The 26,198-nt window shown below is 34.0% G+C and overlaps 1 protein-coding gene across 4 annotated transcripts in view; it reads left to right on the plus strand.

Annotated features, from left to right (window-relative positions):
- LOC144980308 (pecanex-like protein 1) overlaps positions 1-26,198 on the plus strand; it is an 83,531-nt gene extending 57,333 nt beyond the window's left edge. For 3 of the 4 annotated variants that reach the window (XM_078927973.1, XM_078927967.1, XM_078927989.1), the window contains 10 exons: positions 795-1,025; positions 1,387-1,487; positions 2,156-2,179; positions 6,436-6,583; positions 7,142-7,293; positions 7,567-7,645; positions 7,795-8,075; positions 10,524-10,624; positions 17,323-17,501; positions 19,963-21,156. In XM_078927973.1, coding sequence (XP_078784099.1) covers positions 795-1,025; positions 1,387-1,487; positions 2,156-2,179; positions 6,436-6,583; positions 7,142-7,293; positions 7,567-7,645; positions 7,795-8,075; positions 10,524-10,624; positions 17,323-17,501; positions 19,963-20,247 — 1,581 coding nt within the window. In that variant the 3' untranslated portion in view covers positions 20,248-21,156. Of the gene's footprint in view, positions 1-794; positions 1,026-1,386; positions 1,488-2,155; positions 2,180-6,435; positions 6,584-7,141; positions 7,294-7,566; positions 7,646-7,794; positions 8,076-10,523; positions 10,625-17,322; positions 17,502-19,962 lie in introns of all 4 variants that reach the window. The other variant, XM_078927981.1, reaches the window with a different exon arrangement.

Here is a 26,198-nt window from a genome sequence, read left to right on the forward strand (position 1 = left end):
GTAAACCGATTAGTGAATGTGTAGCTGAATGCGTTAGAACTTTTGGAAAGTACTAGGCCTATGTTTCTGACACATGCACAAAGCAAATGTTTGTGCACATACAACACATTTATGCAACATTGTAATGCGAATCAATCCTTAATTCCTGCTCAGTTTAAGCTCTCGTGATTTTTTTAATGAAATTGAACTGTAAATTTGACAATGATACACCATTCAATGAGAACTTTGTCGCCATGATTCACACCTCAACCATAGCATGATCCAGGGCATGGAGGCACTGGGGCTTGAGAAAAGATCACAGGCTGTGATACCTTATGGAATGGGTCACAAGGCCCATCATATGGATATGTGTAATTTGAATGGGAGCCTTCTCAACTTACTTTGCTGTTGACCGGCTTGCTGGACAATTCAAATTGTCCATTTTCAACAACCAACTGGAAGGGGATAATTGTAAGAAGCTGAGTGGACATTTCATGAAAAGAAAGCAGTTTTAGGGAAATAGGATGAGACTGCTAGTGAGGGTGGAGAAAGTGTGGATTGAATTGATAGTAAATTGGCATAGTTTTGTTAGAAGTTATATAAGACACTCGCAGACAGGGGATGAATTAATTCTTGACCTTATATGGTACAGTGAAACTCTTTCTTATTTGTTTTCTTTTAGGCGATCACTAGAGTATTACATCATTTTATTTTCATTTCCAATAATTTGTTGCTTAATTCATCTCTCTTTTTTTGTTAGTCATTATCTTCAATTTAGCAATCTACATTTTATATCTCTCTTTAAAATTTGGCAGAGCATAATATATTACACTGTGCGTGCACCAAACTTGGAGAATTGGCTTAACAATGCCACAGTGAAGCAGGCATTGGAGGGGATGGAGAAAGACAGTTATGTAGACTTGGACCCTACCTTCAACTACCACATAGATGAAGACTATGATGCTAGACTCAAGTGTATCTCTCGCTCCAGTTTCTGTCAGACTTACCTGCGCTGGATTCAGTGCTGTGCACATAGGAGGGACAAGGTGAGAAACATTAATAACAATCCGAAACAATATTTTGTTCTGAGAGAGAACTTAATCTTACTTAGAGGAATCATTTATTTATATTAATTTCACTTTTACTTTTGTTTAAGTAGGTTATATTTATTGCTTATAAAACCTGCAAGAAATTATATAAAGCACCAATACCGTAAAATTAAGTCATGTTAAAGCGTAATGTTGATATTTATGTCTTTAAATACCTCCTGTGGTTTGGTTTTGTTTTGGGTATTTTTTGTTTGTTTTTATTTTGTGTATGCTGATATAAATATCCATCATAGGACCAGTCAATTAGTAAAAAACTCACAGCATACTTTTATCAACATATTTTTTTGTTATCCCCCAGTCTGTGGACTGCAGCAAATCATCCAGGCTAGTGTCCCTTTGCTTTGCTCTCAGTCTAATGGGAAGGAGAGCTTTGAGTGCTGCATCCCAGAACTCAGCCAGGTAAACTATTTCATTGTTTTAAAAAGTCTTTTGTATGAAGCTCAAAGACATCATGATAATGCTAATTTTTAATATGTTATGCTTTTTGTTTGTTTGTTTGTTTGTTTGGTTCAGTGCAAAAGACAAAAAAGATTATTTTATCACAATGGTAGATACATTGTTTTAAGAGATTCGATTAAATGTTTTATTATCCTAATTCAATAAAAAATTTATTCAAGTGCAATTACCGTATTATTTTACAATTTTAGATTGTTTTGCAAGCAACCATTTAAAATGTTCAAATCTACAATAAAAAATCTTATTTTTAAAGTTGATTCTTGAATCTTTATTCTCAAGTCAATGATTTGGTTCTGGTTTCCTCATGTTGAATGTAATTTCTCCTAAAATGTTGCAGCACAAGAAGTATTTCTTTCTGCACATTTGCTACAGCATAGAAATCAGTACTTATGTCAATGCTTTTATTGTCAAAATACATATTTAACACATATGGCAAAAATGTTAAGAGTGTGAGTGACGAAACTAGGGTCATGAAAATGATTTTGAATTACTAATGAAGGGGGTGGGGGACGAATTGATGGATAGAAAGATATATAGATGAAAATAGAAGGAGCGAAAGGTGTTTATTTTCTCTGTCACCACCTGTCAAATAGTCCTACATCTATCCTCAGACCTCACCAAAAGTACATGATGAAGTAAGTTGTCATCAGTACTTTTACCAAAAAAATTGCTACATTGTCCAAACCAACCAAAATGAAAAATTCAAGTTTATTTACCTTTTTAAAAATATGCCAACAATTGATTGATCATTTAGTATATTGATATCTCAATCCAAACAAATGATTATCGTCATGTTAGTTTATAATCAATATCTATCAAGGGAATTTTTATATTCCATAGTTATAAATGCTGAATGCATGTTTTTTTTCTTAAAAGCCTCCTTTTGTTATCATTCCTCATCTTGACGGTCGCATAATGTTCCTGATATATTTTTGGTAGATAATGATTTGAATTATACTCTCAATTTATAAATGCTGGCTAATAATTTGGATTATCTTATGAGCAGCTGACATTAAAACGTTTTGTTTATTGTAGATCAGAATTTAACATCTTTTTTGTTACTTTTTACTAAGGGTTTTGATGATGGTTATCATAATGATGATGATATAGCTGTTAACTTTGCTGAAAATTTTATCACTTACGAAATGGTAGAGATGTTTGTTTATTGCTTAACATTTTGAAAAAAATTATATTTCTAAAAATTATTGAAAATGTTTTTAAGTTAACAAAATAATGAATATATATTCAGTTCTATTATTGAAAGTAATAATGTTCATCTGAAATCCTGTATAGGAAACTTGGTGGAGAATGTAACTACCATTGCAATTTAGAAGCAGTGTATGACAAATGGAAAAATATAAAAGACTATAGTTTCATTTTGGTTGGTGCAGACCATAGTTGGTGTGAGACTTTGTTCTATCCCTGATACTGCCTTGTCACTGTTGAATTGGACACTGAGAAACAACCCCCACTTTGTATATATTGCCTGATTCATTATGTATCTCATTGATCTATATATTTTTTTGTTTGTTTGTTTGTTTTCAGGAGTTGAACACTCTTTGTTTTCAGGGGTTAAACGGTGTTGTTTATTGTTTTTTCTTTCTAGGAGTCAATTACTGTTAGCTTTAAGGAGTTAAACTGTGTTTTCTTTCTTCTTTGTATGTTTGGTTTTTATAAGAACTTGGCAACACCCATAATTATGATTATATCAGCGCTTAATTTATATATCTACCTATTTGTAGCTGCTAAGATAATAACTAGAAAAATAATAGTAACGATGATGATGATGATGGTGATGATAACAATAATAATGATACTAGTAATAGTAATAAGGTCTCAAAGCACTCTGCAGAGACCAATTTGAATTACTAGATTAATAACAGAATCAATTTTGCACATTCTATTCTATTCCGTTTTAGCAGTTTAAGTTAAGGATGACCCTATCATTGCTGTATTCAAACTTCACGATCTATTCCTGAATGAAGTCAAATACAGAGAATGATTGATAACATAAATGATGATCCTATGACTACTATGACTCAAGAGTCGGTTTTTTAATTAACTTGGAAAATATTTATTGATGGAATGGCAAGTTTAATGTCATTGTGAGGATCTATTTATGTTTAAAATCCCAGATGGATGTTGCAGAAAATAGTTCAGGTTTTTAAAGCCATTGAAAATTGTTTGATTATGATGATTGGATTAGTCGTAACACACCCTGAATATGTCTTTGAAATGCAATTTTTGTAATAACCTTTTAAAACTTTTAATTTATTTATGACACAAGAGTGTCATTCAATCATATATACTGTTCTTTGTTAACAAATTAATTGCTGTTCTCTGGAAAGGCACATATTAAAAAATTTAGCCAGAAAACTCCTTCAAATATCAATTCTAGTCCAAGGTTTTAGAGTTTTTGCCAAGATGAGGTTCATTTAAATTGATCGATATTTGAATGACGAGTTTTCTGGCCAAATTTTTTAATACGTCTTTCTAGAGTTTGGTAGTTAATTGGTAAAAGAAAAAGGTTTTTGTTTCCGTTTGGATTAAGCTTCAGAATTTATTTTAAAATTATAGTTGAGATACCTGGTTAGTGAGAGACCTTTGGGCTTAATAATGCCAGGATTTATTTTTCATTTTAAACTGGGAGATATACTATTATCTTATTTTAATTTACTTTGTTGAGGAAATGAACATTTTTTGAAAATGGTGTCCACTGAACAATAGAATTATTAATCAAAGGATTTTGAGTTAATGAATATCCTACAGATCGAATTGAAATTTTTTCTTACCTCTCCAATTTCAGTATATGTGTGAAAGTACTTAATTAGATAAACAATGATAAGGTTTGAGACCTCCCTTTATTTGAGAAATTAATTTTTATTTTCTTGTGTAATCTTGAAAGAAGCATGGTTTATTATATTGTAATGTGTTGTTTTGTTGACACGAAAATGTTAGGATGAATGTTCAAATTTGTCGAGTCATGTTATTCTGATAGCTTAAGAAAGAATGGAGTGGGGGGTGGGGGGTCATGCTGATACAGAATACTATCTCGTAAGGTCAAGAATTAAAAACTAAACCACCATTGGCAGATTTATGTGAAATTGATAATCTCTCATAAATGTTAATCAGTCCATTACTCATTCTTCCCATTGTGTTGGGTAAATTCAAAGATAAATTTTCTGGCAAAATGAATTATTTATTACAGTAACAAAGATTGGACCGCTTTGAAAAGCAAATGTAGCTTTAAAGATTTATCTAGTTCAATTTGGATCTGCATCCTTCTTGGACATATAAAAGGGGTTAGAACTACACATCTGAATTGTGCATCAAATATATTAAGAGAAGATTACTGAGATGTTTCATTGCTGCAAGGGAACTTCCACAAGCACAAATATAAGTAATGCTATTACACGCGCCTTTCAAATAATATAATTGTTGGGTCATGCCCATTTGACACAAAGGGGTGGTATGATTCCCCACTTCATCTGAAATCCATTATGAAATTATTTTATTATTTTTCATATTATTTGCCCTTTACTATTTATAGATGTTTAATTTTTTTATCATTCCAGCATGATGACTTTGCAATTTTGTACACAATTTCATATCATTGATTATATTGCCATACTATTCCTTCAGGTTTTAAATAGTGTTTGCAAGATGATGTTGCGGATTTAGGTTTAAAAGGTTGTTTTGTTTTTTTTTGTTTTTTTTTTTAAAATGTTTTTCACTTTGGTTTCTATGAGACTATACTGTGTTGTGGTTTTTTTTTTTTTTTTTTTTTTTTTTTTTCTTTTTCTTTATATTTTAAAGGATTCAGTTAAAAGAAACTTAATTGCAAAGGGCTTTTATTTCCTGTCCCTTTCACTTCAGGCAAGGGCAGTTTGTAGGTCATCAACTCTCTCCCACCAGTATCTTATGCCGCATTATTGCAGAGTAACCTCTCTTCCTTTTTCCCTTCTGGTTCCATTCCAGCACCTGTCTCGCAATGCTGCCCAGGCCTTAACATAGCATGTGAATAATCCTATTTTCGGGTTCTGATGTTGTATCCACTGATATTAGATTTCTCTTATTTGAACATATTTATCTGTAATATGGACATGTTTGTCACATTTTGAAAACCGAAAATTCTTCTTAATTGATTCCTTGACATTTAGGAAGTCTGAACTTTAGTTCTTGTTTTATTTTTATTAGTTTTTTATTTTTTTATTTTTTATTTTGATGGGTTTTTTTTTCTTTGGGGAGGGGAAGGTTTTTGGGGATTTTTGTTAATGTTTTGGGTTTTTTTTTTGTTTTGTATTTTTTTTTTTTTTTGGAGGTTGGGGGGGGGGGGGGGGGGGTTCATGTCATTTCAAATTTTATTCTCTATTATTTTTTTTTAATTAAAAAAAAAAAAAAATTAATGGCATGCTAATGTGGTCATAGTAGTGTTTTTCAGTTCCCTAAGTTAGGTAGTTTTTCCCATCTTTGTGCTTTTACTATGTACATTTTGTAAATTTTATCGTGATAATGGTTTAATGAAACATATCGTTTCACATTGTTTTTCTAATTGTTAGCACAGACAAATGTGTAGATGTGTTGTTGATGTTGTTGTTTTGTATTGTTTTGTTTTGTTTTTCGTTGGTTTTTAATTATTTTTTCTAAGATTTCAAAATTTATTCATCCATATTTGGGGGATGGGTGTATTTAGGTATATTGAAAATAATACATTAGTCTGTTTTTAGCATACATGAAATTTCCTAGGCAAATAAATAGTTCGATTTACCTTTATTGGGCAATTCAAATCATATTATAAATTCAATACCATTTTTCTTGCAGAAATTTGAGTTTTTAAAAGGAGATAATAATTTATTGGAAAGTTTGTTTTATGTTTTATTTCCCCTCTCAGTGTGGACTTTTTTCTGTATGGACTACACGCTTTGTTCAAGGGTGATTTCCGAATTCAGTCTCCCAAAGATGAATGGGTATTTGCCGATATGGACATGATACGTCGTGTTGTAGCACCAGCTGTCAGAATGTCTCTCAAATTACACCAGGTGGACCCTTTATTTTCTCTATTTTAAACCTCAAATAAATTTACCATAGCACTATCTATGGTCATTTTGATAGAAAATTATACATCTCAAAATTACAGTACATTACATGTACTTGAAAAAAATAGTGTTGGACTGTGTACTTATGAATGGATAAATTAGTTATTAAGGGGTTTAAAAGTGTATGAGTGTATTGGTTTAATTTTGAACTAGAGTGAGTTTGCATTGATTTTTAGGGGATTTTTTGTTTTCACAACAAGGGCTATCTTTCTTGATCTTTACCCAACACATACAAGGAGTGCTGGTGTGCAATTCCTTTTCATTTTTTTTTCTCCTCTCTCCATTGTGAATATATTACAATTCTTATTTCTCATATCACTTTGATGATAAGGAGAATAAAACATTTACTTATAAAGGGATAACTTTGGATTTGTCACAAGTTACGAGAAATTTGCCTTGGAGTCAAGTATTTAAATTTTAAGATAATATTTTGAAATGTCTCGATAAAATCAAATAACCTATTACCTGTGTCACATTAAATAGTTATGTTTGTAACTCCAGGACCATTTCCAATGCCCTGATGAATACATGGATCCCAAGCTGCTGTACCAAGCCATCACAGAACATGAAAGAACCATGGTGATTGCCCATGAGGCTGATCCTGCCTGGAGAAATGCTGTGCTTTCTAATGTTCCATCTCTCCTAGCTTTGAGGTAGGCATTTTTCTACACTTTTCAAGGATTTCATTCATTGAATTAAAAAAAATAATTTTGGGTGACACGTGTAAAAAATAATACTTGTAATTCAGTACCAATAATATAATTTTACAAATGTTCAACGCACAAGAATGCATTTCTTAATTTACTTTTTTTGCTCTTAAGTTCTATTAGTGCAAGTGCTGTAAAATAGTCATTTACATATGTATGAATCTCTGCTCAGATTTCAAAATATGAGAGACTAATACGCTTTAAATATTTCAAATCCAGACATGTCTTTGATGAGGGAACAGATGAGTACAAGATTATTATGCTCAATAAACGCTACCTGAATTTCAGAGTTGTAAAGGTAAGAATCTCTTAGTCATTGTTTTATTTTATTTATTAGAGATTTCAAAATTTTTCCTTAAGATATTAAAAAGAGGAATATAAATATTTTGAATTCAATGATAAGATCTGTTTCAAATATTTTTATCATTTCATCCTTTCTTAACAAAGGTAAATAGAGAGTGTGTCAGAGGATTGTGGGCAGGACAGCAACAAGAATTAATCTTTCTGCGGAATCGGAATCCAGAAAGAGGAAGTATCCAAAATGCTAAACAGGCTCTGCGCAATATGATAAATTCATCATGTGACCAACCAATCGGATACCCTATCTATGTTTCACCCCTTACTGCTTCCTTTGCCACCACCCATGACCAACTATCCAGCATCCCAGGACTTGGTTCAGAATTTAGATTTAGTGCTGTCCGGTCTTTCTTCACGACAATATGGAACAGGTAGACAGTCTCTCTGATTTATGTATTTTATTATTTGATATTCATTGGGGTTTAATGAAATTGATATGTTAAGAATTGTAGGCAGATGACAGAAATTTTACTTTCTCTGGAATTCAAATTATGTATTCATTTATGATTCTTTGATATTGTTAATATATTGTTAATAATTAAACAAAAATGAGCATAGCATATTAAATGAAGAAAATTTACAACGAGAATAGTTTATTCTCAAACCCTTTCCTCAGTCACATCATATTTATCATAATTAAGTAGGCCATCAGAACCATAAGAGCCGGAGTTTATCCCAGTTTCTATAGCGTGAAATGGACAATAGTATAGAAGCAGTACAGGAAGTTATGGGAAGCAATAATATAGGATAATGGCTCCATGTAAAGGCTGAAGAGAATGGGTCCAAGGACCGAGCCCTTTGGCACGCCATATGGCAGTTCTTTCTCCTCTAAGTGTAGTCGCTTATTTTTACACATTGTTTACGTCCTTTTAGATAAGACTCGAACCAGTCTAGTACGGTTCCTGATAGACCAAAACGGCGGGTGGTTGGATGGGAGCATCACCCTTGAATCATATACCTATGATGTTCGCATGGGTGTACGATCCGATAGTGATGTCGTTTTTTCTTCTCTTTACTAGCCTATCCTGCTTCTTTGGTTTGTGATTGTTTTTTTGACAGGGGATATTTTTTTTTCTGTAAATCTTCTGCCTGTTTGTTCTTGGTTATTTATAATTTAGCTTATGATATCTTTAGGTTATGGTTTTTTTGTTTCAGCGGTCTCTCATATAACCTCAATTGTGTTGGAAGAGACCTAAAGCAACAAACAAACAAACAAAACAAACAAAATAGACCAAAACGTGTTTTCATCCTGTGGAGTAGAATTTCGTGGTCGATGGTATCAAAGGCTGAACTTAGGTCGAGCATGTTGAGAAAAACGATTTTGCCTTCGTCGTTACATCTTAAGATATTGTTAAAAACTCTGAGGAGGGCAGTTTCCATGGAGTGAAATGATTTATAGGCAGATTGAAACTTTTCGCCCATGGTGTTTCTGCTGAAGTGTTCTTCAAGAATAATTTTTTCCAGTATTTTAGACAAAAATGATCAATTTGAAACTGACCGATAGTTCTTCAAGTCATTCTGGTCGAGATTCTGCTTTTTGAATCGGGGTCGGACAATTGCTTTTTAAAATTTTGATGGACCATTCCGGAAGACAGAGAGTGGTTTAAGATTGAGGTTATTGATGGCAAGAGCTCATTCAGGCATTTTTTGAGGAGGGCTATGGGAATAGTGTCAAGCTCGCATGTTTTTGAAGAAGATTCTGAGATAATTTTGGTGACTGGCTTTAATCTTGAGAACAAGGGAACACGAGTCTGATCATTTTCAGTGTCGCCTCGAGAAAAAGCGTCTTGTACTGAGAATTTACTTCTGATTGATTTTATCTTATTTTTTAAAAATTCAAGAAACGTTTGTGGGAGTTGCTTTGTTTCCAAATATTTCGGGATGGTGTCTGATTTTTGCTTTCCTAGCAATTCATTTGTGGTCTGGAAAAGTTGCTTACAGTTGGTGACTTTTTCAAGTTTTTCATTATAAAAATATCTTTTTGTGTTGTTACAGACATGTCGTAGCTGAATTATTTTTTTATTTATACTCCATTTTGTGTTGCAGCTGGCTTGTTTTCTTCTGCTTTCTTTTTATCTCTTTTTGCATGTTTAACCTTGCTGTCAAACCAGGCGGCATTCATGTATTTGGTTAACTTTCTTTCTATAACAGGTGCGTGTGAGTTGATTATTTTTATGCATTCTTCATCAAATTGATTGAAACTGATATCTTTTATTGGTTGGATATTATTTTTAATATCAGAGCAAATAGCTGTCATATAGATGTTTTTCAAGTTTCTTGTATGGTGAGTGGCGGTTTTTGAATATCAAGTTTACATACAATCCAAAATTGATCTGAAAACAGTTTATTTTGTGCGACTGCATTTAAGATCCAGTTGTTGCTTTGTGGTTCTATAATACAATCTAGAGTGTTGCCCCCTACGTGGGCAAGACAAAAATTGAGTTCTGTGATGAGATCGGCTGATTCTTGTAAAATTCAATTATTGAAAATTTCAGAGGATGATAGATCCAGATAAATATGTCAACTTTTTTTTATTTTTGGTAGAATTTACGGCAATGACATACATGACTTTAAAACCACCAAATTTATTAAAGCCTTGAATATAGGATATTTATTTATTGTAACAAAGTTAGGAGTGAGGTTTAAACATTGATGTTAAATTCATGAAAATATCTGGAAAAAAGTACTGATGAAATAAAATATTTACACTGTATTTGTTGAGGAATGCGTGTTGTTGTATTAACTACACAGAATCATAAATGGAAAATTTACTACTGGCATTTTTCTCTTCAGTGTGTTTTAACCTAATTTATCTGCAGAATACGATCTCATTGTGATGCCACATGTGCTGGTGGTAGTGCCTCATTTGACCATGATCTTCCCTACTCTGTGAGTCACCAAGTGGCTGCTGCTACAATAGGTTTGTTTTTATTGTGTCCCATCTTTTTTATTTGTAACCTGGCTTTTTTTTTCAATGCAATTTTTTTTTTTTTTTCTTGTTTTCAAGTTAAAGTTCAAGACCTTAAGATGCAAAATGCACACTGTGCCCATCACCGCAAATCTTATACTCATAAATGTAACCGATCATACCGCATTAATCTTGTCACTCAAATCATTAAATCCTCCCAGTGTTTTTGTATGTGTGGAAAACGCGTTGAAATGATGTTGGGTTGGTGATATCTATTATGTCATGTGGTAGTTTGTTCCATTCACGTATTGTTCGAGGGAAAAATCTGTATTTGTATGTGTTTGTTCTTGCAAATGGCTGGTAGAATTTGTCTTGGGTGGGGATCCTGACCTCCCATAGCGGGCAGGGAGGTACATGCTGTGTCTTCTATCACCCTGTATCTGTTTTCCAATTGCTTTCTGTCTTTGTCTTGGAATGAGATTACTTGCTTTTGTCCTGACCCTGGCCGGAGTCCTTGACTGAGAGGGAAGCAGTCAAATGTATAGTTATATTTTTGGGAGATGATATTTTTTTCCTTGTAAATCATCTCTCTGTTATGCATTGTATTATGTTTAGTTTACATATTATATTATATGATTTGTAAACATTTGAGTGTGTTCCTCTTAGTTGGGACCTGTGCTTGTGTCTGGAAGAGACTTTTAGGCGATCTCAATCTAAGTATTTTGATAGTGTGCTCTTGGAATCTACATCTGTTTCTTATTTGAACCAATTCCCCTTTGTCTTCCCTTTCCTTGGGTGCTTAAATTGTAATTCTAGAACTTTTTACTATCCCATTTTCTTCCTTTTTACTGGCGCTGATATGACCTTAATGTGTTGCAAGCGCCGTAAAACCCTTAAAAACATTTTTTTAAAAACAAAAACGTAGAATTTGTCGGTGTGATGAAGCCTGGTCGAGTAGGGTAAGGTGGGGGAATTACACACCGGGGTAATTACACACCCACATTCATTACATATCTAGTTCTTCGCAGAAAGAATTCATAAAGACCCAATCGACTGTTCAAAGTTTTAAATGCTTTTTATTTCTATTTCCTGGTTGAACACAAAAAGCACCAACTTTTGTTACTGTTAAATTCTGACAATTTTTCAAGTTTTTACAAGCCCATTGAAGGTAAGTGCAACATTCATTGTTTTCAAATATGGCAAAATGTTGTTAACTTTTCTTCAACTTTGAAGCTCAAGCTAGAAATGTTTAATCATCCATCGGATATGTAAAACTTTCCCCCAAACCTGTTCTAGATGCCTTAGGTGAGTTGCTGTGCCTATTTTAGATTCAAAAATGTCAGAGAAATTCCACCCTACAGGTTTCGAATTTCTAGTGAATTTTTGTGTGAAAATATTTAATCAACATCCTATGTCAATTGTTTTATTTTACAAAGAGAGGCCCCAGCTAAATTTCACACCCTACAGGTTTCGAATTTCTAGTGAATTTTTGTGTGAAAATATTTAATCAACATCCTATGTCAATTGTTTTATTTTACAAAGAGAGGCCCCAGCTAAATTTCACACCCTACGGGTTTCGAATTTCTATTGACGTTTTTGTGTTAAAATATTTAATCAACATCCTATGTCAATTGTTTTATTTTACAAAGAGAGGCCCCAGCTAAATTTCACACCCTACAGGTTTCGAATTTCTAGTGAATTTTTGTGTGAAAATATTTAATTAAAATCCTACGTCAATGGTTTTATTTTACAAAGAAAGACCCCAGCTAAATTTCACACCCTACAGGTTTCGAATTTCTAGTGAATTTTTGTGTGAAAATATTTAATTAAAATCCTACGTCAATGGTTTTATTTTACAAAGAAAGACCCCAGCTATCATTTCAAGTAAATAGTTATAAAGCGGGTGTGGAATTACCCCGACATAGTTTACTATTGTTTGTATTAGAAAATCACATAATCCAAAAGTCTTGGGTGTGTGTAGCTTATTAATCCTGTTTGAATAATAAGCCTTATTGTGAGCCCAGATGATGTTACTTCTGAATGCCCATGCTTTAGAGCTGGATTCAGAAGGGATTTCTGTTCATGTTTTTCTCATTTTTCTATAGAGATTGGCTAATCATGTTGATTGAATACAAGAAAAGACGGTGTCGTTTGACAATGCAGATATGGCGAAAGCGGTCGATCTCGTGGTGGGATGGGCTGCAAATGTGCTGCCAAATTATACAACCTAAACTGAGGAACATCCGTTACCATGTCAAGAAACGATAAAGTAAAATAGGAGAAGATACTTACTGCTTACTTATATCGCGAGACTGTACCCGGGATCGATCTCCGTCTCTTTGATTTTGAATCGAGTGCTCTACCAACTGAGCTATCGGGTCCCCCGCCTAGGCCTATTGGTCTCATTTCATAATCTACAAAGATGTTGTGTTAATTTCAGACGTTGATTATTGTTCCTGATTGTTTCATTCTCATTTTTGTATGCTTGTCATGATGGATGTGGAATAGCCTCAAAATGTTGATATGTGAATAAAGAGAAAAAAAAAATTTATGAAGTGTCGTTCCTTTTTTAAACATGTAATATGTACAGAATCCAAGTGTGAATGGTTGTGGGATATTTGTATTCTGTTTGTGTGTTCACCTCATCAATAGAAACTTTATGACAATAAACTGAAAAAGTTGGGTGTGAAATTCCCCACCTTGCCCTATCTGTTTTTTTAATTGTTAATGTAAATTGGAATGTTTATGGCTGTTTTCTTTTGACTGTTTGGTGAAATAGATGTATGCGCACGTTCTCTTTACGAGACTGGAGTGTTAGCCATCTTAGTGTGTTTAAGTGTTGCTGTTACACACCCCGGTTCCATCTTGTGGCAATTTGTGGCAAATCTTGCAGCTGATCTCTGAATGTTTTCAATAGCTTTTTTGTCCTTAATTTTGTAGGGATCCCATGCAGTACAAGCATAACTCCAAAATAGGTCTCACAAGTTGAATATATGCTTGTGCCTTTGTCTTTTCGGGACATTGATGGAGATTTATTTTCATATGCAAACTTTCTTATAGGTACACTCAGGTTTTGACTTCAACAGTCATTTTTGTGTATATCATGAATAATACAGGGGACAATACACAACCCTGAAGAGCACCAATATTTGTAGTTATACAGGAAGACACATTTTTGTCCTAATTGAACATACTGTGCTCTCTCCGTAAGAAATTTGAGCATCCAATTATATACTTGTTTTATATTCAGACTTAGAATAGATAAAGCACTAATCGAATGTGTTAAATTCAAGTATTAAATGATATTTAAATGATGTTGACAATGTAGATCTTTTATATGAGAAATTCTGTATGAGTAAAATAACTAAAATATTAAATGACCAGCATCGTCCACTAAGATCATCAGTAATTATGTCAGGAAGGAGTGATCGCCCTTTCTCTATTTCAACAAAAACATAGAGACACCGAAAATCTTTTCTGCCGTCCAGTATTAGTCTTTATAATAACAAGCAATAATCCTTTTATATAATTATTTTCGCTTTTTTACTTCCAAATAATGTAAATATTAATTTTTTTATTTTAGCAATCTTTTCAATTTTCAATTTATACTGACAATTTTAACTATTTTTCAGTGTTGAAATTATTCATATATGAAGTAGCAATGACTATGAAAATTTTTGTTTTCTATCTTTGTAGGAAATTCTCCTTTTAAATCAAAGCCCTATCTCCACTGAGTAAAAATCTTTTTGAATTTTGGAAATCCATTAATATATAACAAAGTTATGCAGTTTCAAAGATGTCATTTATTTGGATGACTCACAAAGAGAAAAAAATACGGAAAATATGGGACGCTTTTTCTGCGTTTTATTCTGGTTTGTGGCTGTATCTCGCTTAATACGTGGAATAAGATATTTAGACCTGTAAATTCTCAGTCAATTAACTGAAATCAGTCAATTTGTCAAATTCAAATATTTAAAAAAGGAAAGAAAGAAAGAAAGAAATAAAAAAAGAAAGAATTCACAAATCGTAGTCGAATGACCGTAAAATAATTAGGAGTGTTCCACAGCGCTACGCATAGCTCATGGGGACCGTTTATTTTAACGATGTATATATTGCCAAGACTAAGCGACGCTTTTTATAAAAGGCGTGTCTGAACACTTCCTTGGGTATTTTCACACATCCTTCGTTAAATTATTTTTTCACTTTCCAAACCGTCATGATCCCAACTGTAGCCAATTTTAACTGAGCCACCGAGCTATAAATTTCACTGTTTCATCTAAGCCAAAATTGACCACATTTACCTGGGGAGTCTCAAAACTATGATAAAGTAAATTGCGAATGCCGCAAGTCCGTTATGTAGACATCTTCAAATCGAAAGTTAGGATAGATTGCTACAAGCACATTTCGATTGCCTCACGTTGTAAACAAACTGGTTGACCGTTTCTTCACTGATTGAGTACCTGATCATAAGGAACAATGGTAAGTAGCCTAATTAATTCCCGTGCAAATCAGGACGTTTTCTGGCATTGTTTTGCCCAAGCCCAAGCGAGCGTGCTGTTTTGCGGCGATTTACCTTCATTTCGATTCTTTGAATTTTTCCGCTACCGCTACGCCTGCCGAAGTTTCTTCTTGATAATTCACACTTCTACTTAATAATTCAGTGTATTGGCCTGAAGTCATATTTAAGTTTTTTTTTCTCTGTCATTTACTGATTGAAAATCAAGTTTGCTCATTGCTACATTATTCTAATGTTCTCACAATGGCTGAGCTGTTCGTGGATCGCAATTCAGACTTGTCGAGCATCGATAAAGATGTGAGTCCCGTGAGGAATAAATTCAATTGGTCATGGCTAGAAGTTAAAGATGATAATGGTGATTATTTTTCTATGTCAAAAAAATTCCAGAGGCAGGAATATGACTTTGATGAGGTCATCTTTACCTATATGAATGACATGCTTATTTAGCATTCCTTCTACATCAAATTATGGCAGTCATACTTCCAGTAAGAAATAACACCCACAATTTTGATATATTGTATTTATCACTCTCCTCTCCAATGATGCCTTATTTAAAAAAAAATAATTGAATCTTCAGTTTGTCGAAGAGTTTCAGTCAATTTTTTTAGAGCTCATTTACAGGTCTAGATATTAAAACTTGGCAATTTTATGGCAAAATTATCAGAAAATATGATGAAGACATCAGAAAAGTTCTAACTTGAATAGTTTTAGAGCTGTATGGCTAGGGTCAACTATAATTTTGTTTTAAAATATACATAATATTGATCATTTTGAACTTTTCTGAAGTGTAATTTTGTGTCTACAACACATACAAATCAAACGAAAAATGCCTGCTAAATTATTATCAATCAGTCCCGTGAGACCATGGCTTATGTTATTTCTAGTATTTATTTGAGAGAGAGAGAGAGAGAGAGAGAGACAAAGAGAGAGAGAGAGAGTTAATCTACTATCCCTATGACATAACAATGAAACAATGCCTTAATTTTTAAAAAGCGCGCGAGATTTGTGTCGTCAGTCACCGCGAACAAGTTGCCAGATGGCCACGTGTGTGGCCAAATATATAATTTTGCTTCTTTTATTAAATTTTATTCATCTATTTTTGTCCCAGTGACATTTATCCTAGTCCATTCAATTTTCTGTTTGTTAAAATTTAGTTCATTTTAAGTGGGCCAGTCTTAATAGTGAAAGCCATATGATTTTCTATTTAGCCACTTTTGAAGTCGAATTTGGTCTGGTTAAAGTCTGGCCACCTGGCAGCCTTGCCTCGCTCATGTCATTTTCGTGTCGCGCGACGGGGGAGCAAAATGGCCGTCTTCCTATTTTCACTCATTGAAATGCAAATTGGGTTGATGTTTTGTAAGAATACAGGAAAAGTACTTATCATAATCCAATGAAATTTGAAATATAAATAGAATAAATGTGCATATATAACCTTATGAGCGACAAAATCTCTCCTCTTTGTAGTTTTAGAAATATTGTACTCCAAAGAGTAAAAATCTATTTTTAACGGTCTTCTGGTAATCGTACGAGTTTTGTCGCTTGACATAATCTAAAATGACCTCTTTTCTAACTGTGTGCCACCTTTCAGTCATATTCATTGATAAACAGCGTCGTAATTAATTTTTTAAAATAACATGTACGGAACGGCTTCGTCCCATATTTTGTCGCGAATTTGGTGGGTGTGAAACCGCTTCTTATTTATATACATATATACATCATATTTCTATTATCTATTTATCATACTGTGTAAATTATAACACGTCTGTACAAAAAATTCCTTTTTGGGATGCAATAAAGTATTATTATTATTATTATTATTATTATTATTATTATTATTATTATTATTATTATTATTATTATCTGTCTGTATCTGTATGGTTGGCGCTGAAGAAACCAATGGTCTGGTTGTATTTCAGGGCGTCCTCATAATTATTATTATTATTATTATTGTTATTATTATTATTATTATTATTATTATTATTATTATTATTATTATTATTATTATTATTATTATTATTATTATTATTATTATTATTATTATTATTATTATTCAACAAAATATTTTAAAATTGTAATTACAGGCATCATGTTAAGTGTTGATGTTGGCTCGGGACCCCTTGTTAAGTGCTCGGAGCACATTTAGAGGATATCGTACTTTATATATTTCATTTGAAAGAATTTTGTTTTTAAACAGGCTCTACACCTCGTCAAGGTTTGACGGGTCAAACAATGGATATTCCATTGCAGCCCTTGGGAAATCGTGGAAGCCTCATCTCTACTGCTTCATCTGCCAGCAAGATCAACACTTTAGCATCCCTTGCCAACCTCATCAGCGACTCCACTGTTAAGGACAACTGGCCCCACAGAGTCAGGGTAAGCAGATTTTATATACTCCATCATCTGTCTCACATAGATGTTCTGGGTGGGGATCCTGACCTCCCATAGCGGGCAGGGAGGTACATACTATGTCTTCTATCCCCCTATGTCTGTTTTCCAACATGCTGTCTGTCTTTGTCTTGGAATGAGATTACTTGGTTTTGTCCTGGCCCCGGCCGGATACCTTGGCTAGGAGGGAAACAGTCAAATGTATAGTTAGTTTTGGAGGATGTTATTTTTTTCCTTGTAAATCATCTCTCTGTTATGCACTCTATTATGTTTTATTTATGTATTACGAGGGCTCTTTCATAATTAACCGAAAAATGCCTGTAAAATCCGCGTTTTTTATGCTATCAACAAAATTCTTGCACGTGTTCATACCTTGACTCGTCCTTCATTTCTCTATGTAACAGCCAAGTCTGTCGACACACTTCTGCCAACGCCGCACCATGGAATAGATACCCTCTCGGAAGAAATTTCCGTCAAGGTTTTGTAGCCATTTCCGCACATGGTCAACAAGCTCTTCATCGACATCAAAGCGCTTTCCTGCCAGCTCACGTTTCAGTGGCCCAAAGAGGTGATAATCAGATGGTGCGAGGTCTGGACTGTGTGGTGGGTTGGCAAAATCTCCCATCCATATTTCTCTAGCCAACCTTGCGTCACTCGTGCTGTGTGGGGTGTAGCGTTGTCGTGTTGCAAAATGACCCCGTTGGTCAACTGCCCTGGGCGCTTTCTGCGAATGGCCTCCCTAAGCTTGTCAAGAGTTTGGCAGTACCTTGCAGCATTGATTGTTTCTCCAGGTTGTAAGGTTTCGAACAGAATAACACCACGACTGTCCCAGAAAACAGTTCCCATTATTTTCTTTGCTGACCGCATGACTTTGAATTTCTTCGCGACAGGTGAGGATGGATGTTTCCATGTCATCGAATCTTGCTTTGTTTCTGGGGTGCAATGGTGCAACCAAGTCTCATCACCGGTGACTATGCGGTCAAGAAAAGTCACATCGTACCCTAGAAAGTCTCCGCCGGCGTTGGCAGTATGCCCGTGAACCCTGCGTGAGCTCTTGCTTCTTCTCAAAAGTTCCCTGCAGATGTCCAATCTTTGTTCTTTATGATTGTCTGTCAATTGCTTAGGAACCCATCAGTCGCTGACTTTTCTGTAGCCAAGTTCATCAAATACAATTCTATTGGCAGAAGTTTCCGAAATTTCAAGACTGCTTGCGATTTCATGAAGTTTCAACCTCCTGTCTTGACGAATAAGCTCATCAACTCGCTTCACATTGTCTTCTGACGTCGCAGTTATCGAACGCCCTCTCCCTTCCCTGTCTGTCAAGTCGGAATGGCCGGCTTCAAACAAATTACACCAGTGATAGACTTGTGTACGGCTTATAACATGCTCACCGTATACACTCTGAAGTTCTTTATGAATTTCGGTAGGATTCAGACTTTTGGCGTTCAAAAAACGTATGACAGCTCTGATTTCCTCCTTTGACCAAGTTTTAAGGTGGGCCGCCATCTTTAAAATCGTCTAGAAATTCATTGTGCAAAATGATGCACTTCATAATTTCTGGGAATATCCATAAGGAAATAAGGAATACATTGTCGTTTACAGAATTTAAAAATCTCCACTGGTTGCTGAGAAATGGGCATTTTTCGGTTATTTCTGAAAGAGCCCTCGTATATATGATTTGTAAACATTTGAGTGTATTCCTCTGAGTTGGGACCTGTGCTTGTGTCTGGATGAGACTTTTAGGTGATCTCAATTTAAGTACACTGATAGTGTGCTCTTGGAATCTACATCTGTTCTCTTTTGAACCAATTCCCCTTTGTCTGCCTTATTCTTGGGTGCTTTAATTGTAATTCTAGAACTTTTTACTATCCCATTTTTTCCCTCTTTACTGGCGCTGATATGACCTTAATGTGTTGCAAGCGCCGTAAAACCCTCAAAAACAAAACAAAACAATCACATAGATGTTACCAGTTCAAATGGACTTCAAGCAGTCAATCTTAGAGTGATTTTTCCAGTCTTTTCATTAATCAATCAAAATGCAGTATAAAATGATCACCACCTGTTAACCAACTATTTTAGTGGAACAGAATTCTTGTAAGAGTAATTAATAAGTTCACACAGACTGCTTTCACAGAGAGTTAGATTAATTGTCATTGAGTGACAAACAAGATGAAATCATTGAAAGCCATGATAAGTGCTAGTTTCATGATCACAGTAAGTGTCATCTCCATAATCCAAACACCTCTGTTCCAGCATTTTGTCCGGGTTATAGAGACATCCGGATAGTGGAATTAGTCCCTATAGTGGCCACGTTTTGTAGTACGTAGTTTTGACCTCTGACCTTAGTAATCTAATCCTATCATTGCAGTAAACAACAAGAAGACTATACCACTTTCATAATTGGCCAATGTGTTATTTAAAAATTGTTTTTTTTGTTGGTTTATTTTAGATTGTAGACCCAAGCCAAGTATTTGAATCAATAAATCATGGACGCCGTAACTTGGAGGTCCAGTGGCCCAATGATGAATGGAGGAAAGCTGGAGGGAAAACTGGATGGCAAGGTTGGGCTCCCAAGAAAGGAATGGAAGGCACAGTAGTTCATCGGTGGAGCCCTGGGCACCCAGACCCAGCAAAACGGTCACATGTTGACAAAACCATAGTTTTAATTCAGGTCAAGGACCACTATGTGCCTATTGCAGAGACTGGTGTCTTTGATCTTGGTGCTGAGGTATGATGAGCCTCTGTGTTTTGTCTTAGTTGATATTTAGAAATCTCTTTCAGGATTGAAGAGTGAAAGGACTTATTTCCGATTATTTATTCAAACAATCATTTTCTACATAATTTAAAACCACATTTTGATATGGGAAAGACTCAACTACAATTCAACAATAGGATTTTTTTGTTTATTGCCTTTAATGAAATAATTAATTAATTAAATAATTTTTTTAGTTCATTTTCAAATCTGTGCGACATTGTCCGTTTTAGTGGAGATTTGATGTCAGACAGTGATGATATGGAATATTTATGAACTTATTTCATGACCATATAGTGTGTGCTTTTTTTTTTTTTTTTGATAAACATACAAAAGTAGTGCTCATAGGAAGTCGCCAATTGATGTTCATAACTCAGTGAAACATTTCCTGTACCAGTTCTGTTAAATGTTCTTGTAAGCTGGTATCATTTACTAATTTATATTCATGGATCTCAGTGTATAAATATAATAATCATTGTCATTGTCATTGCACTCAATAAACCAGATTCAAAACAAGCCCGAACTTCAACATGTCATCTTTCATACATAGGTACGCTATCATTACATTCCATACGATATCAATTTTTTGGGGGTTTTTAGTTTTGTTTTTAAGTTATGAAGAAGCAACACAATATTTTAGCAAAGTAATGAAACTAATTTGTCAAAGTTTACATATTTCACCTAAGTATTTTGATAAAGCTTATTAATAATGTTTATGAACTCTACCACAGGCTCTTATTATAAACACTGTACAAATTACATATTTGTGGTTATTGAGTGATTTAAGATCAAATGAGTGGACTGGTGATTGTGTGTGTGTGTGTGGGGGGGGGGGGGGTTGTTTTTTTTTGGTTATTGTTGGGTTTGTTGTTTTGGGTTTTTTTTTTTAAATATCAATGATAGCTGTTGACCATCACAAATAACATGTCTATATGAAATTGTTGTCCTACTATTTCGTATTCTGCAAGTCTACCTCATATTATATTGTTGAAACCACAGAATGGTAAAAAGATTCTTATTCCTAGCAGTCTTAGGCCAAAAACTAATTAAAGAGGACATAAGTTTATTTTCCTGACAACCTAACCAAACTCAATTTCAAATAATGATACAGCATATTTCAAATGTTTTTCAGATCTCTTATTTTAATTTAATTTGGTTTCGAAATTGTTGCTTGGTAAAGTTGGCCGATTATATGCAATACATTTTTGGTTGTCATATGTACAAGTAATTTATTTGAAGAAGACTGTATTAGATGTGGTAGTGGTTGGCTCAGAGGTCCTTTATGTCCCAGGTAACTAATGCTATCGTAGATCAAGGGAAATAAATGAGTGCTGTTGTTACCATCAGGGTTTTATCTCCCTATATCTGTTGCCCCTTTTAGTTGCACTCTTTCTTGTTGCAGAACGAGGTAACTTGGTTTTGCCCAAACTCTGAAAAGAGTCCTTACCTGTGAGGGAGGCAGTCTGATATTAGTATGTGTGTTATTTGGAAAGATATATTTATTTCTCATAAATCTTTTATCTGAGTGATTGTGCATTAATATTATAAAAACCACCTGAGTGTCTCCCTTATGGAATAGATCACATGGATAGCTTACCGTTTTTGCTTGTATTGATTAGCTTCAGAATCTTATTAAGATTTTGAAAATTATGCTTCTAAGATTTATTAAATCATATTATACTCTGTTTATTTATATAAAACTTAATGTGCATGTTATTGAGTGTTAAACTCTGTGACGAGAAAAAGTGTTATATAAATAAATTTTATCATCATCATCATCATCATCATCATCATTAACATAATGTGTTGTTATTGCTGTTGTTGTTGTTATTATTATTATTAATATTATTACGTTATGTTACAATAATCTAGTCTCTGGGTGGGGATCCTGACCTCCCATAGCGGGCAGGGAGGTACATACAATACTGTGTCTTCTATCCCCTTATATCTGTTATCCAACATGCTTTCTGTCTTTGTCTCGGAATGAGATTACTTGGTTTTGTCCTGGCACTGGCCGGAATCCTAGCTGGGAGGGAAACAGTCAAATGCATAGTTATTGTTTTGGGAGATGATATTTTTTTCCTTGTAAATCATCTCTCTGTTATCTATTATTATTTTTATTTTGAATGTATAATTATAATGTAAGCATTTGAGTGTGTTCCTCTTTGTTGGATTTTGTGCTTGTGTCTGGATGAGACTTGTAGGTGATTTCAAACTAAGTACATTGGTGGTATGCTCTTGGAATCTACATCTGATCCCTATTTGTTCTCAATTCCCCTTTGTCTTACTTTTTCTTGGGTGCTTTAATTGTAATTCTAGAACTTTTTACTATCCCATTTTCTTCCTTTTTACTGGCGCTGATATAACCTAAATGTGTTGCATGCGCCGTAAAACCCTTAAAAACATAAAAAAAACAATAATCTAGTCTTGAAAACATCATAGATTAAATGAGGGTTTGAATGGCTTTTTGATTTTAAAAATGAGCCAATTGTGATTTTCTTCTCAGCTCCATGATAGATAATGCATCTAAACTTTTGGCCCTTTCAATTGCACTAAAAAAGGTCCAACAATCAATATGTCAAGATTTGTTGCAGGCCTCTCCAATATTTTCTGACATCATACCTCTTTCTTTAAATAATCCAAATATCTCATCTGTCCATTTGCCATCTACATATTTAGACTTCTAACAAGTGTCATCCTGTGTCTTCCTCTACTTTTTTTCCCTCCTATTTTGTCATGCTCATTAAAAGGGTTCAACGCTGTATTTTTCATTTAGATGGAATGAATACTCTTGTACACATTGGATAGTAAAACATCCCGGTTTGGGGACCTTAACATGTTATTTGGGTATGGCCACTGTTGTAATACATTTTTATGAGAGACAATCTTCTTTTTTTTTTTCTTGTTAATCATCTCTCTGTTAGAAGTTTTTTGTATTTATTTATCAAATTTTGGTATGCTTGTTCTAAAGATTTTGTTAGTAAAGACAACAAATTATCTGGCTGGGTGGGGTTCCTGGCCTCCCATAGTGGGCAGGGATTACATACTGTCTCACTGTGTCTTCTATCCCCCTATATCTGTTTTCCAACATGCTTTCTGTTTTTGTCTTGGAATGAGATTACTCCTGGTTGGGAGGGAAACCGTCAAATGCATAGTTATTGTTTTGTGAAATGATATTTTTATATTTGTTATTTTTGTATTATGTATAATGTAACCATTTGAGTGTATTCCTCTGTTGGATTTTGTGCTAGTGTCCGGATGAGACTTATAGGTTATCTCAAACTAAGTACATTGGTGGTATACTCTTGGAATCTACATCTGATCCCTATTTATTCCCAGTTCCCCTTTTTGTCTTACTTTCTCTTTGGTGCTTTAATTGTAATTCTAGAACTTTTTACTATCCTATTTTCTTCCTTTTTACTGGCGCTGATATAACCTAAATGTGTTTCAAGCGCCGTAAAACCCTTAAAAACAAAACAAACAACAAATTATTTTCATTTTCGACAAAGATCCAGTTGAGGAATTGATTTTTGTATCAGACTAGGTACAAAGGTTCATTTCATCTACCATCTACCCCTCTTCTCCCCTCTATTTAAGCCTATCATCTTTCCTGCTACTTAAATTACTGATGTGTGTGGCAAGCTCCATTTAACTTCCCAAAACAAATAAATTGTGTTTTCATATTGTTAAGTCTCATGTCATTTCTTGTAATCTATTCACAAACTACTTAAACAAATAATTGTCATATATCCAATACTAAATTAGTGGTGCAGCTTTTTAAATCAGGAATTTAAAATGTTTCATTTTTTAAAGTTCAAGTTTCATTTTTGGCATTACATTTGCATCCTGGTGGGGTCATTGACGTCCCATGGTGGGCATGAGGTCACGCTGTGTCTCCTATCCCCTATGTCTGTTTTCTGAGTTGCTTTCTGTCTTTGTCTTGGAATGGGATTACTTAGTTTTGTCCTAGCCTTGGTCTGAGTCCCTGACTGGGAGGGAAATAGTCAAATGTATAGTTCTAGTTTTGAGAGATATTTTTTTCTCGTAAGTCATCTCTCTAGTGTAATGTTATATTTGTTATTTTGGGCATTTGAGTGCATTCCTCTTATTGGGATCCTATGCTGGTGTTTGGATGAGACTTCTAGGTGATCTCAAACTAAGCACATTGATAGTGTGCTCTTGGAATCTGCATCTGTTCCCTATTTGAACCTATTCCCTTTTGTCTTACTTTTTCGTGGGTGCTTTAATTGTAATTCTAGAATTTTTTTTTACTTTCCCATTTGCTTCCTTTTTATTGGCTTGATATGACCTAAATGTGTTGCAAGTACTGCAAAACCCTGAAAAACAAACATTTTCATCTAAACAATAAGTTACAAAACGAAGATTAAACAGCAAGGTCAATGCGTTCTGCCATACAGTTACAAAAATCTTTTTTTCATTTTATTACTTCTAATGCTTCGAATTAAGATGACCCTCAACTTGTCAAAAAATCTGATACTTCAAAGTCATGTGTTGTGAGTTTTGTCCCTTTGTTCACATGGATGTTGCAAGTGCACATAAGCTAAAATTAAAACATGAAATTATAGCTCAGTACTATGATGTCCCATTTTATAGCTACATTCAAGTGATGTTGACTGTGGTTAGTGACTGGATAGGTGACAATTTTCGCATAACTCTGATCGTGTCATTGTGTGTTTTGGAAAGGCACTTTACACATTATACCTTACTTAAGTCAGTAATGGATAATTTGAGTACAATTGCTAATACAGGTGATTAGTACATAAAATGGAAATCCCAAAGGCCTGCTGGGGGTAATAAATGAAGCATTTTGAGCCGCATATAGCATAGAATTCATGAAAATGTTTGTAGATATTCTTAACAACATCTTATTTCCCTGACACTGTCCTTTCCCAAAAAAAATTTTTAATGTTTTAAAATAGGACCTAGCTCTAAATGAATCATATATGACTCATCAATATAGTATTGTATTGATTTGATTTTGACCGAATGATTTATTTATGTGAACAAAATTCAATATTGATTTTGTCTTGTTGAAACACTGTTATATTGTTACTATTGGTTTTTATTTCAGATACCCTTGTGACATTTACGAGGGATAATGTTAAAAATTGATTGCTGAATACTTCTCATTTTTTCAAATTGTAATATAGTCTTAGTTGCTGAAATCTGAGCAGACCTGCATACTATTACGAAAATTTCGTCAAACTAGGAATTTTAGGCTCCAACATTAGAACTATATTAATGTCTTAAATTCAATAAAGTTTCTTGAAAACGAAGTTCTGGTGCTAGAGTCAATATAAAAAGGAGTAATAGCATTGCATTAACATATAAAGGACAAATTAAAATTGGTGATTTTTAAAGGTAGTAATAATCGTCTACTATGTCATTATCACTAAAAACTATGATTTTTTTCCAATTTCAAGTAGGCAGGTCGGCGTGGATGCTACGGAGACTTTGTTTTAAGTATTGGTTGCTTATTTAACGTTATCTGCCTGGGTGGGGTTCCTGACCTCCCATGGTGGCACTTACTGTGTCTCCCTTTGTCTTAATTTTTCTAGGGTGCTTTAATTGTAATTCTAGAACTTTTATACTATCACATTCTCTTCCTTTTTACTGGCGCTGATATGACCTAAATTTGTCGCAAGCACTATAAAACCCTTAAAAACAAAAACAAAAAGCATTCATCTATCAATATGTTTGTCATGCTTTGTATGATTTTATTGTAAAATTGTTACCAAAATACTTTATATTGGAAATGAATGATGCTTTAATTGCTGTATATTTCACATTCTCTCCATTGACACGATGAAATGTTATTTCACGATGAAATGTTATTTCCATGTTATTTATATCTACGTTTGAGTTCTGTTTAAGTATTGTGCTGAGTATAATGAAAGAAAATGGTAAATCAA

Source organism: Berghia stephanieae, chromosome 1, assembly GCF_034508935.2.
Source record: "Berghia stephanieae isolate SIO BIC M18660-M18661 chromosome 1, UCSD_Bste_1.3, whole genome shotgun sequence".
In the NCBI taxonomy this organism is placed as follows: Eukaryota; Metazoa; Mollusca; class Gastropoda; order Nudibranchia; family Aeolidiidae; genus Berghia; species Berghia stephanieae.